At 32.4% G+C, this 14,802-nt stretch overlaps 1 protein-coding gene across 1 annotated transcript; it reads right to left on the reverse strand.

Annotated features, from left to right (window-relative positions):
• Positions 1-470: 470 nt before the first annotated feature.
• Positions 471-3,142, reverse strand: LOC137572169 (uncharacterized). The gene is made up of 3 exons (XM_068283938.1): positions 2,999-3,142; positions 1,215-2,829; positions 471-1,114 (listed from the first exon to the last, which is right to left on the reverse strand). Exons 1-3 carry the CDS (start codon positions 3,140-3,142, stop codon positions 471-473), a joined length of 2,403 nt encoding a protein of 800 aa, XP_068140039.1.
• Between the last annotated feature and the right edge of the window lie 11,660 nt (positions 3,143-14,802).

Below are 14,802 nucleotides of genomic sequence, written 5' to 3' on the forward strand. Positions count from 1 at the left end.
AAGTCACTGTTTTCCACCGATCGTTCCTATGGAAGCTATATGATATAGTCACCCGATCTTTATCAAATTCGGCACAGTCATTAACATATATATTAAATTAAGAAATGTTTAATTTAAAAGCAATCGCGTTAAAAGTAACGAAGTTATTTACAAAAGTGACTGTTTTCGACCAATCGTTCCTATGGGAGCTATATGATATAGTCACCTGATCTTGATCAAATTTGGCATAGTCGCTTATAGGCGTAGTAAACTCTCTGATTTGGTCTAGCAGTGGACTGTACCTTTAAATTAATTTGATAATTTAACCTTGTGATTCTTTGCTACTGAATCAGTTGAGTGCCAATTTATTACTGAACGAAAAAGAGAGAAAAGCGCCGACGCAGCAGCGCACAGATATGTGTGTGTGTACAATGCTTCTATATGTGTCGATTCTTATAAATACATGTGACTTATCGATAAACGCAATCCGTTCATGAACATCCCGGCCCGCCCTGAAACACAGTTTCTGAACGGGGCAATACCGCAACCTTGGTGATTGGCCGAGTTAATTCTCCTGAAGAGGTCTTGAGTCTGACCGCCCGAACCAATTGATCCTTGCCTGGGTAGGCTTCGAGAACCAGCGCCAGATGCCAGTGAGCTGGTAGGGTGTTAGATTCCTTTACAAGTACCACATCTCCGACGGATATATTTGGTGCTGTAGTGGTCCACTTTGGACGCTGTTGTAATGTGGTAAGATACTCCTGGTGCCATTGCTTCCAGAAGCCTTGCATCATAGATTGAATACTTTGCCAGTACCCAAGTCGGCCCACGGGAATGTGGCCTAAGTCTGCCTCTGGTATGGTTGTGAGAGGCCTGCCGATCAAGAAATGTGCTGGTGACAAATAATTGACATCTGTGTCCGAGTTGTAGCACAAGGGTCGTGAGTTGACCACTGCACTGACTTGTGCAAGTAAAGTTCGCATCTGCTCGTAGGTGAGAGTAGATTTCCCAATGACTCGACGAATATGCAGCTTTACGCATCTGACTGCAGATTCCCACTTTCCTCCCCAATGAGGAGCATGTGGCGGAATGAATACCCATTGAATGCCATCATTCGCCAGAGTGTTCGTAACCTCTTAGCGCGGCCAAGAATGAGTCGGTGCTCAAATCCGTTACAAGTTCCAGATGGATTGCCGATGTGACCAGACAAACAAATAGGCATATGTAGCCCTTACCAATGCGCGGTTTGCGCCCCTTTCCATCCTTAAGAAGGATTGGACCAGCATAGTCACATCCAGTGTTTACAAATGGAAGTGCCTGAGTGACACGAATGCTGGGTAGATCAGCCATCCTTTGTTGTGATGTATGATGCCGTTGTCGAAAACAAGCCAAACAGTCGTGTGTGACTTTCCTTATCAAGTTCCTTGCGCCAAATATCCAGAATCTTTGGCGTACCATAACAAATAGTGATGAGACACCAGGGTGCAGGTTAACCCTGTGTTCGTATTCAAGTACCAGCTTGGTGATGCGATGAGATTTCGGTAGCAAAACTGGATGTTTCGCCTCTGTGGACAATTGCGAGTGGTGCAAGCGTCCTCCAACCCTGAGTAGTCCGTCCTTGTCGATCATTGGCGAGAGTTTAGCCAGCTGAGATCGACTTCGCAATGGTTTATTTGCGAGTAGCAATTTATAGTCATCCTGAAAGCAGGTTTGCGCGTGGCGCAAGCATACAATGCGTGCCGCGGTGATTTCCTCAAACGTAAGACTCTTTGAGCACTTGTTTCCAAATGGACCCTTAGTGCGCCGTAGAAAGCGTGGGACATAGCCAACAGTATGAACGAGCGTCAACCATGAAGATACTCGTTGAACAAGATGATCGAGTGGATGATCAGGAGCTGCATTTACTAATGCAGTCAGAGAATTGATTTTGACTTCCTTTTGTATGTTCTTTTCTGAAATATCCAAACAGACTTGTGAGTTGTTTAACCTTACCATAAACTGATCCGCGTCACGTATCCATGACGGGCCATTCCACCATAACTGAAAGTCCCTTAGGTCCGCAGCCATGAGACCTCTGGATGCACAATCAGCTGGATTTGATTTGGAGTCCACATGACGCCAATTATGCCTTGGAATGGTGTCCAGAATTTCCGAAGTTCTGTTCCCAACAAATGTTTTTAGTCGAGAAGGTGCGTATGATAGCCAATAGAGTACGATTGTGGAATCGCACCATGCAAAAACCGTGACATTTTGATGTCGAAGTGCCGCCTTTATCGAACGTATGAGTTGACTTAGGAGCAGTGCCGCGCAAAGCTCTAGGCGAGGCAGAGATTGCTGCTTTAGCGGAGCCACCCTAGATTTCGCAGCCATAATCGATGTAGAGATCGAGCCATCCTTGTTAATTACTCTGCTGTACACTACAGCAGCGTTTGCCTTCGTAGATGCATCGGAGAATCCATGCAATTCAATGTTGTCGGTGTCGTTGACAACTAACCGGGGTATTTGAATATGTTGTAGAATATCCAAATCTGCTCGCCATTTGAGCCAATTGTCCGCTAGTTGCTTAGGGAGTTTGTCATCCCATCCCAAATCGAGAAGCCATAATTGTTGAAAGAGTATTTTGAATTGGACCACAATTGGTGCCAAAAGCCCAAGTGGATCAAAGATCCGTGAGACATCCGATAAAACTTGTCGTTTTGTACAATCGACATTTCCTTTTAGACCAACATTATAAGACAATGTATCAAGACCAGGTTGCCAGTAAAGTCCAAGAACCTTCACTGGAGATGATTGTGTAGAATCAGTTCCTTCTGTTGGTATGCGAGGTGTGTTCGATACCCATTTCCCAAGCTGCAAATTAGCACATGACATAAGTTGAATAAGTTCCTTTTGATTTTGTATCAGTTCCTCCTCACTGTTTGACCCAGTGAGCACATCGTCGACATAAAAATCCTCTTGTAAGATTTTTTGCAGCATTCGGGAATTCCTGCTGATGATCAGTAGCCAGTTGCTCTAATACCCTAACAGCCAGGAATGGTGCACATGAGGTGCCATAAGTGACGGTGCATAGTTGATAGTGTTTGATTGGATCCGATGGTCTTTCTCTCCAGACAATTCTCTGGAAGTCGCGGTGTTTGTTGTTCACCCAAATCTGCCGGAACATCTTGACTATGTCCGCTGAGAATACAAATTTATACATCCGAAAGCGCAAGCAGACAGCAAATAGATTGCGTTGAATGCTAGGCCCTGTAAAGAGATAATCGTTTAGTGATTTGCCTTTGGTGTCGCAAAATGATCCGTCGAAAACTACTCTCAGTTTCCGACCCAAAACCGGGTGATGTGGTAGATAAAACCGTTGTCCATTATTGACTTCATCAGGTGGGAGTTCGCGCATATGCCCCAAATCGAAGTATTCCCTCATAAAGTTGACATATTTTGCTCTTAGATTTGCATCTTGATGTAAACGTCGTTCCACCGATTGGAGACGATTAAGAGCTCCTTGTAGAGTATCCCCAAATTCAGGATTAGTGACCTTGAATGGAAGTTCCACGATGTACTTCCCCTTTTCATCTCGAGTGTGCGTAGCGAGAAAGTGTTTCTCCACTTGTTCATCATCATGGAACTGATGTCCTCTAGCTCCCAAAACCTCTGGAGCGAAGCGTTAACATCAATGTATGATGTCAAAGCGAAAGCGTTGTTAGCTTGGGGCATCGTTATAGAGCTGATGACCCATCCGAAAATCGATGATATTGCAATGAGTTTGCCCGTATTGTCATACAACTTTTTCCCTGTAATTGCAGACCAAACGTGTTCACCACCCAAAAGAACGTCAATTGGAGCGTTTGTGGTGAATTCCGAGTCGGCGAGTTGAAGATCGCTAAAAACATCAAGTGCCGTTGCGTCAATGTTCTGCCTTTCTAGTGTCGATGTGATTTTGCCAAGAACATGAGCCTGTACAGTTAAGTGATTGTTTGAATACTTTGACTTGATCTGAAGCGTGCTGCTTCCCCTTGTGGTGTCAGCCTGAACCGAAGAGATTCCTGTGACCAATATGGATGATGCCGACCGTGGCAATCCAAGTGCTTGTATGCATCGTTCTGATACGTATGAAAGTTCCGAACCAGTATCTAGTAAGATACGACATGTGATGTAGTCTCCATTTACCTTTTGAACATAAACCGTTGCAGTAGGCAATATGCTTCGATTTAAACCTTGTCCTGTTTTCGATTTCGCAATGCTTTGTGAACAAACCATTGCTGGTGCACTCCCATTATGAGCCACTAGACTTGTTGTAGACAAATCGTGATGAGAAGCGTTTGGACTCCGCTGATTCTCCCTTTTACCTTGTTGCAAATTCCTTAAAGCCATTGAGTTACCTGGATCATGGACCAGCGAATGGTGCTTCCCTCTACAATATTTGCATGAGAATGATGATGGACAGTTTTTGACCATATGCCCTGATTTCAGGCAGTTATAACATAAAGCCTTTTCCCTGATAAACATACGACGTTCTGCACATGTTAAATCCATGAATTGTTGACAGCCATACAACTTATGATCCGTCGCCTGACATTTGGTGCAGCTGCCAGATTGAACTGCAACCATCGAGTGTGTGACCCTTTTTGTATGTATGATTTGCGCCGGCGTTTTGCCTCCAGACGCAATCTCCCGTTTGCTGAGCTCTAATTCCTCACAACGATCATCTAAGAACTTGAAGAATTCCTCCAGTGTGGGCGCCTCGTTGCCCATGCTGCGCTCAATCCACCTGCGCCGTGTATCAGCGTCAAGCTTTTCCAATACCAGATATTGTATCCAGCAGTCCCGTCCTGTTTGATTGATCGCATCCAGACCGCGAACAATCTCATTTGTACCATCTGATACCTTGCGTAAGATGGATACATCAATTTTGTTTGTCGTTGGTAGACCCATAAATTGTTCCAAAAACGAGTTTACAATATGGCGTGGCCTATTGTACCTTTCCTTTAAGCGTTCCCAAGCTGTGTTGTAAGCCGTGTCAGTTATTGCCAGGTGCCGCACCAAGTTGGCAGCATCATCGACAAGCAGTGTTTTCAAGTGATGAAACTTTTCAGTGTTGGTTAACTCCCTTTTGTTGTGTATCGTGCTCTCATAGATATCTTGAAAAGCCGGCCACTCTGTGTAGAGTCCAGCGAACCGTTTTATTTGAATCTTCGGCAATTCGTTGCTATGCAAGAATGCCGTCGTGTTGTTTCCCGAAGTTGAACCCGAAGCAGCCACCTCAATGCGAGCGGGCATCGACAAGTTCGAACTGCTCTGGTTTGTAGCTAACTGTTCAAAGAGTTGTTGTTGTTGTTGCAGCAAATGAACGATGTCGTCGTTATATGCGTGCAGACTCATGGCGCCATTGCTGTCGCCAGACAATGGTGCTTCTTGCTGTACCAGCCGTTTTTTTCCTAGAAGTAAAGAATATGCCTTCAAGTACTTCTCCTCGTAGGTCACGTGATCGACCTCTGGATCCACATAGCCGTCCACATCTTCCAGTAGGGCTATGGAATCCCCTATTCCATTAAATTCCTTCCACACGGACTGGAGTTGATCCATCCGAGCGGCTACCTCAGTAGTTGATGTAGTTTGGGTTCTTTCCGACCAATCCAGAATTCTTGTGATGCTGGCCTTGAGTCGGCTCCGTCGACCCACCAATGCCTTTAGTTCTTCCATTGCAAAGAACTATTCCAGAGTAATAACCCACCAAACTTTCCAATATATCCAAAGAAATTCGAACGAAAAGCACCTTATTCGAACGAAAACCGATTCCCTTATTCGGCTCGAATGACCAAACTATGATTTGGTCTAGCAGTGGACTGTACCTTTAAATTAATTTGATAATTTAACCTTGTGATTCTTTGCTACTGAATCAGTTGAGTGCCAATTTATTACTGAACGAAAAAGAGAGAAAAGCGCCGACGCAGCAGCGCACAGATATGTGTGTGTGTACAATGCTTCTATATGTGTCGATTCTTATAAATACATGTGACTTATCGATAAACGCAATCCGTTCATGAACACTCTCTAATATTAAGTTTCACGACAATAGCTCAGAAAATAACGAAGGTATTGAGAAAGTCACTGTTCGTGACTTGGCCGTTTGTATGGGAGCTATATTATATAGTCACCCGATCTAGATCAAATTTGGCATAGTCGCTTATAGGCGTAGTAAACTCTCTAATATTAAGTTCGAAAAAAAAAAATAAAAATTTTTTTGTAGGAAAAAAAAAAAAAAAAAAAAAAAAAAAAAAAAAAAAAAAAAAGAGAAGCACAAAAAAAAAAAAACCCAAAAAAAAAAAAAATTCGGAGGGGGGGGGGGACCGAGGGGGAGGGGTAAATTAAACAAATTAAAACTGTTTGAATTAATAAAGTTAATCCTATTGCTAAAGGGTGAATTATATTAATAAAAATAATTGATGTGGTTAAAATTAAAGAATATAAAAATAATTGAAGAATATCAAGAGGTAGTTTATTTAAAATATTAATTTTGGGGATTAATGAAAAAGAAATTTCTTTTCTCTTGAAGTTTTAAAAGAAATAATCTTATTTTTGATTTACAAGACCAATGTTTTTATTAAACTATTAAAACTAATGATTATATTTTTATATTGAAGTTTACCAATAATTTTATTAATTTTAGGATTATTTTGTTTTGTTTCTAATCGGAAGCATTTACTTTCAATATTATTAAGTTTAGAATTTATTGTTTTAATATTATTTTTTTTGTTATTTATTTATTTAAATTTATTAAATTATGAAAATTATTTTAGAATAATATTTTTAACTTTTAGAGTATGTGAAGGGGCATTAGGTTTATCAATTTTAGTTTCAATAATTCGTACTCATGGAAATGATTATTTTCAATCTTTTAGAATTATATAATGTTAAAATTAGTATTTTTTTTAATTTTTTTAAGTCCTTTATGTTTAATCAATAATATGTATTGAATGGTACAAATTTTATTATTTTTAATTAGATTTGTATTTTTATTAATAAATAATTTTATAAATTATTGATCAGAAATTTCTTATTTTTTAGGGAGAGATATGCTTTCTTATGGTTTAATTATATTAAGTTTATGAATTTGTTCATTAATATTATTAGCTAGAGAAAGAGTTAATAAATATAATAATTATAAAAATTTATTTTTATTAAATGTAGTTTTATTATTATTATTGTTAATTTTAACTTTTAGAAGAATAAATTTATTTATATTTTATTTATTTTTTGAAAGAAGATTAATTCCTACATTATTTTTAATTTTAGGTTGGGGATATCAGCCTGAACGATTACAAGCTGGAATTTATTTGTTATTTTATACTTTATTAGTTTCTTTACCTATATTAATTGGTATTTTTTATCTAATGAATAAAATGGGTACAATAAATTTTTATTTAATAAATAATTTTATATTTAATTATGATTTACTTTATTTTTGTATATTATGCGCGTTTTTAGTTAAAATACCTATATTTTTAGTTCATTTATGATTACCAAAAGCTCATGTCGAAGCTCCTGTTTCTGGATCAATAATTTTAGCCGGAATTATATTAAAATTAGGAGGTTATGGGTTATTACGAGTATTATCTATTTTACAGTTAATAAATTTAAAATATGGATTTATTTGAATTAGAATTAGATTAGTTGGAGGAGTTTTAGTTAGATTTGTTTGTTTACGTCAAACAGATTTAAAGGCTTTAATTGCTTATTCTTCAGTAGCTCATATAGGAATTGTATTAGCAGGATTATTAGTAATAAGATATTGAGGATTAAGAGGTTCTTATACTTTAATAATTGGTCATGGATTATGTTCATCTGGATTGTTTTGTTTAGCTAATATTTCTTATGAGCGGTTAGGAAGACGAAGATTATTAATTAATAAGGGTTTATTAAATTTTATGCCTGCTATAGCATTATGATGATTTTTATTAAGTTCAGCTAATATAGCAGCTCCTGTTACATTAAATTTGTTAGGGGAAATTTCTTTATTAAATAGAATTGTTTCTTGATCATGAGTTTCTATAATTATACTATCTTTATTATCTTTTTTTAGAGCTGCTTATTCGTTATATTTATATTCTTTTAGTCAACATGGAAAAATTTTTTCAGGTGTTTATTCATTTAGTAATGGTAAAATTCGTGAGTATTTATTATTATTGTTACATTGATTACCTTTAAATTTATTAATTTTAAAAAGAGATATAAGTATGTTGTGATTATATTTAAATAGTTTAAAAAAAATACTAATTTGTGGTGTTAGTGATATGAGTTATTCATTTTAGATCGTGAAATATTTATCAATTTGTAGAATTAGATTTGTAAGTTTAATTTCTATTAGATTATCTTCTTTTTTTTTTTTAGATTAAATTTTTTATTAAATAATTTAGTTTATTTTATTGAATGGGAGGTAATTTCATTAAATTCTATAAGAATTGTAATGACTTTATTATTTGATTGAATAAGTTTATTATTTATATCTTTTGTTTTAATAATTGCTTCTTTAGTAATTTTTTATAGAAAGGAATATATAAGAAGAGATGAAAATATTAATCGTTTTATTATATTAGTTTTGATATTTGTTTTATCTATAATATTATTAATTATTAGTCCTAATTTAATTAGAATTTTATTAGGATGAGATGGTCTTGGATTAGTTTCTTATTGTTTAGTAATTTATTTTCAAAATGTAAAATCTTATAATGCTGGAATATTAACTGCGTTATCTAATCGAATTGGAGATGTAGCTTTATTATTAGCTATTGCTTGAATATTAAATTATGGAAGATGAAATTATGTATTTTATTTAGAAGTTATACAAAATGAATTTGAAATAATAGTAATTGGTAGTTTAGTTATATTGGCTGCTATAACTAAAAGAGCTCAAATTCCTTTTTCTTCGTGGTTACCTGCTGCGATAGCTGCTCCTACTCCTGTTTCAGCATTAGTTCATTCATCTACTTTAGTAACTGCTGGAGTTTATTTATTAATTCGATTTAATATCTTATTAAGAAATTCATGATTAGGACAATTATTATTATTATTATCAGGATTAACTATATTTATAGCTGGGATAGGGGCTAATTTTGAATTTGATTTAAAAAAAATTATTGCTTTATCAACTTTAAGTCAATTAGGTTTAATAATAAGTATTTTATCAATAGGTTTTTATAAATTAGCTATATTTCATTTATTAACTCATGCTTTATTTAAGGCATTATTATTCATATGTGCAGGAGCTATTATTCATAATATAAATAATAATCAAGATATTCGGTTAATAGGGGGTTTAAGAATTCATATACCTTTAACTTCAATGTGTTTTAATGTTTCTAATTTAGCTTTATGTGGGATACCTTTTTTAGCAGGATTTTATTCAAAGGATATAATTTTAGAAATAGTTTTAATTAGTAACATTAATATATTTTCATTTTTTTTTATATTTTTTTCTACTGGATTAACAGTAAGTTATTCTTTTCGACTAGTTTATTATTCTATAACAGGAGATTTAAATTGTGGGAGATTAAATATATTAAATGATGAAGGTTGAATTATATTACGAGGTATAATAGGATTATTAATTATAAGAATTGTAGGGGGTAGAATATTAAATTGATTAATTTTTCCTTATCCTTATATAATTTGTTTACCAATTTATATAAAATTATTAACATTGTTTGTTTGTATTTTTGGTGGTTTATTTGGTTATTTAATTTCTATAGGAAAATTATACAGATTAAATAAATCTTTTTTATATTATAAGATTTCAAGTTTTTTAGGTTCAATATGATTTATACCTTATATTAGAACTTATGGAATAATTTTTTATCCTTTAAATTATGGTCAAATTGTAGTTAAAAGTTTTGATCAAGGTTGGTCAGAGTATTTTGGGGGTCAACATTTATATCAAAAATTAGTTAATTATTCTCAAATTTTATTTATTATACATAATAATAGTTTAAAAATTTATTTATTATTATTTGTATTTTGAGTTTTAATTTTGTTTAATTTTTTATTATTTTTATATTCAAATAGCTTATATATTAGAGTATGACATTGAAGATGTTATGGAGATTAGATAATCTTTGAATATAGTGAATTATATTTAGTAATTTATAAAAATATAGTATTTTATTTCTACAATGAAAATGTAGGGTTTTATTTAAACTATATAAACAGAAGTATAAATGGAATTTAACCATTAAAAGAAAAAAGTTAGCAGCTTTTACTTGATCACCATACTTCCTTAATTGGAGTTAATTACTCAATTATATCATTAACAGTGATAGGCCTCTTTTTGGCTTCAATTAAAGAATAAGGGTAAATTTACCTAAGATTAGGTCGAAACTAAATGCAATATATCGCTTCATATTCTTTGTATTAATAAGGTAGATTGAATATTCAATACTTTTTGAATGCAAATCAAATGTTATAATTAACTACAACCCTATATATATATATATATATATATATATATTAATTTGATCAATTTAACATTCCTTGATTTCATTCATGGTATAGTCCAATCAATAAAATTAAAATAAAAATAATTGAAGTAATTCTTCAAATTAATAAATTTGAAAATTTTAAAATAATAATTATGGGTAAAATTAAGGCAATTTCTACATCAAAAATTAAAAAAATAATTGTGATTAAAAAAAATCGTAAGGAAAAAGGTAATCGAGATGAGGATTTAGGATCAAATCCACATTCAAAGGGTGATCTTTTTTCTCGATCTACTAAAGTTTTTTTTGAAAGAATGGAAGCTAAAAGTATTACAACTATTGAGATAATAAAAATTACAGAACCAATAAAAATAATTGAAAAAATTATCTATACTATTATTAATAGACCTTATGATTGGAAGTCAAATATACTTTTATACTATATAGATTATAATAAATTAATTACCCTCCTCATCAGTAAATTGTAATATAAAGGAATAATCAAACTACATCAACAAAATGTCAGTATCATGCTGCAGCTTCAAATCCAAAATGATGATTTTTAGAAAAATGATTATTTAAGTGACGTAATAAACAAATTAATAAAAATGTTGTTCCAATTAAAACATGAATTCCATGAAATCCTGTAGCCATATAAAAAGTTGATCCATAAACTGAATCTGCAATTGTAAATGGTGCTTCGATATATTCGTAAGCTTGAAGAATTGTAAAATAAACTCCTAATAAAACAGTAAAAAATAATCCTTGAGTTGTTTGTGAATGATTACTTTCTATTAAACTATGATGTGCTCAAGTAACTGTTACTCCTGATGCTAATAAAATTGCTGTATTTAATAAAGGAATTTGGAATGGATTAAATGAAATAATTCCCATAGGAGGTCAAGATGCTCCTAATTCGATTGCTGGAGATAGACTTCTATGAAAAAAAGCTCAAAAAAATCTTACAAAGAATAAAACTTCTGATAAGATAAATAAAATTATTCCTCATCGTAATCCAATTGTTACTGCATAAGTATGTAATCCTTGATATGTTCCTTCACGAGATACGTCTCGTCATCATTGATAAACAGTTAAAATTGTAATAATATTACCTAAAAAAAATAATGAAATATCATATTGATGAAATCATTTTACTATACCTGATACAGTTGTTATTGCTCCAATAGCTCCTGTTAAAGGTCAAGGGCTATAATCAACTAAATGAAAGGGGTGATTTGAATGTGTAGACATTATAATTAGTTTACTTCTCTAGAATATAGGGTTCTTAAAACTGCAAATACATAAGATTGGATTATAGCAACTGCTGATTCTAATACTAATAAAGCGATTTGTACAATTAATAAAAATGTTACTAAAAATGCTGATATAGCAGGACCAGTATTTCCTAATAATGTTAATAATAAATGTCCGGCAATTATATTTGCTGTTAATCGTACTGCTAAAGTTCCTGGACGAATAACATTTCTAATAGTTTCAATACATACTATAAAAGGTATTAAAATAGCAGGAGTTCCTTGAGGTACTAAATGAGCAAATATATGTTGAGTGTGATTAATTCATCCATAAATTATAAAACATAATCATAAAGGTAAAGCAAGAGATAATGTTAATGTTAAATGACTTGTTGAAGTAAAAATATAAGGGAATAATCCTATAAAATTATTGAATAAAATTAATGAAAATAATGAAATAAAAATAAATGTCGATCCATTATGTCCTGAAGGTCCTAATAATGTTTTAAATTCTTTATGAAGAGTTAAGAGAATTGTGTTTCAAAAGATATTATATCGAGAAGGTATTAATCAGTAAATTGAAGGAATTATTAAAAGTCCTAGAAATGTTCTTAATCAGTTTAATGATAAACCAAAAATTGCTGAAGGATCAAATACAGAAAATAAGTTTGTTATCATTTTCAATTTATTGAATTTAAATTAATATTTTTTAATTCATTAGATTTAGGTGATGAAGGTAAATAAGAGTAATAATTAATTGAACAAAATAAAATAAATGTAATAGAAAAAATAATAAATAAAAATAATCATCTAATAGGGGCTATTTGTGGAATTAAAAAATATTAAAAATTTAATAATTTTAGTTTGACATACTAATGTTATAGCTTTAACTAATTTTTTACCATTAGAAGTAATCGCTAATTTACTATTGAATGGTTTAAGAGACCAGTACTTGCTTTCAGTCATCTAATGAAGAATTTATATTATTAGAAATTCATTTAATAAAATAATTTACAGGAACACTTTCAATTACAATAGGTATAAAACTATGATTTGCTCCACAAATTTCTGAACATTGACCGTAAAAAAGTCCTGGTCGATTAATAAAAAAATTTGTTTGATTAAGTCGTCCTGGGGTTCCATCAACCTTTACCCCTAAGGCAGGAATAGTTCATGAATGAATTACATCTGCAGCAGTTACTAAAATTCGAATTTGAGAATTTATTGGTAAAACTACTCGATTATCAACATCTAAAAGACGAAATCCATCAGTTGCTAATTCATTAGTTGGGATTATATATGAATCAAATTCAATATTATTAAAGTCTGAATATTCATAACTTCAGTATCATTGGTGACCAATACTTTTTAAAGTAACAGAAGGTTCATTAATTTCATCTAAAAGGTATAAAAGTCGTAATGAGGGAAGAGCAATAAATAATAAAATAATAGCTGGGAGAATAGTTCAAATTATTTCAATTAATTGTCCGTGTAATAAAAATCGATTAATATATGAATTAAAAAATAATATAAATATTAAATATCCTACTAAAACAGTGATTATTACTAAAATCAATAATGCATGATCATGAAAAAAAATTAATTGTTCTATTAAAGGAGATGCTCTATCTTGTAAACCTAAATTAGCTCATGTAGACATTTGTTTCTAATAAAAGTAAAATACTTTATATATGGAGCTTAAATCCATTGCACTAATCTGCCATATTAGAAATTAATTAGTTAATAAAGGTAATTCAGAATAACTATGTTCAGCAGGAGGAGTGTTTTGGTATCATTCAATAGAAGAATTTAATTGAATTGGGTAAATTACTTGTCGTTGAGATACTAAACTTTCTCAAATAATAAAAAAGAAAAATAAAATTCCTAATAATGAAATTGAAGAACCAATTGTAGACACAATATTTCATGTAGTATAAGCATCTGGATAATCAGAATATCGTCGAGGCATTCCTGCTAATCCTAAAAAATGTTGAGGGAAAAATGTTAAATTTACCCCAATGAATATAATAATAAATTGACTTTTTAATCATTTGGCGTTTAAAGTTAATCCTGTAAATAAAGGGTATCAATGGATAAATCCTGCTATAATAGCAAATACAGCTCCTATTGATAAAACATAGTGAAAATGAGCAACTACATAATAAGTATCATGTAAAATAATATCTACTGAAGAATTAGCTAAAACTACTCCGGTTAATCCTCCTACAGTAAATAAAAATACAAATCCTAAAGCTCAAAGAATTGCAGGAGAATAAGATAATTGAGTTCCATGTAATGTGGCTAATCAACTAAAAATTTTAATTCCAGTTGGTACAGCAATAATTATAGTTGCAGATGTAAAGTAAGCTCGGGTATCTACATCTATTCCTACAGTAAATATATGATGAGCTCATACAATAAATCCTAATAATCCAATTGCTAATATAGCATAAATTATTCCTAAAGATCCAAATGTTTCCTTTTTACCTGATTCTTGACTAATAATATGAGAAATTATTCCAAATCCGGGTAAAATTAAAATATAAACTTCTGGATGACCAAAAAATCAAAATAAGTGTTGGTATAAAATAGGATCTCCTCCTCCAGCAGGGTCAAAAAAAGAAGTATTTAAATTTCGATCTGTTAATAATATCGTAATAGCTCCTGCTAAAACCGGTAAAGATAATAATAATAATAAAGCTGTAATTACAACTGATCAAACAAATAAAGGTATTCGATCAAGAGTAATTCCTGTAGATCGTATATTAATTACTGTAGTAATAAAATTTACAGCCCCTAAAATTGAAGAAATTCCGGCTAAATGTAAAGAGAAAATAGCCAGATCAACTGAAGCTCCCCCATGAGCAATTCCTGCTGATAAAGGTGGGTAAACTGTTCAACCTGTTCCAGCTCCATTTTCAACTATACTTCTTACTAATAAAAGAGATAAAGCAGGAGGAAGAAGTCAAAAACTTATATTATTTATTCGAGGGAAAGCTATATCAGGTGCTCCTAATATAAGAGGTACTAATCAATTTCCAAATCCTCCAATTATAATAGGTATTACTATGAAAAAAATCATAATAAAAGCGTGAGCTGTAACA

Source organism: Drosophila tropicalis, unplaced genomic scaffold (assembly GCF_018151085.1).
Source record: "Drosophila tropicalis isolate 14030-0801.00 unplaced genomic scaffold, ASM1815108v1 contig_1049, whole genome shotgun sequence".
NCBI lineage: Eukaryota > Metazoa > Arthropoda > Insecta > Diptera > Drosophilidae > Drosophila > Drosophila tropicalis.

Coding starts and splice junctions, on each gene's coding strand:
- LOC137572169 (XM_068283938.1), bottom strand. CDS start 3,142: ATGTTCCGGCAGATTTGGGTGAACAACAAACACCGCGACTTCCAGAGA. Junction 2,830..2,998: donor CACCATTCCTGGCTGTTAGG/GTATTAGAGCAA, acceptor GCTAATTTGCAG/CTTGGGAAATGGGTATCGAA. Junction 1,115..1,214: donor GGGGCGCAAACCGCGCATTG/GTAAGGGCTACA, acceptor GGCCGCGCTAAG/AGGTTACGAACACTCTGGCG.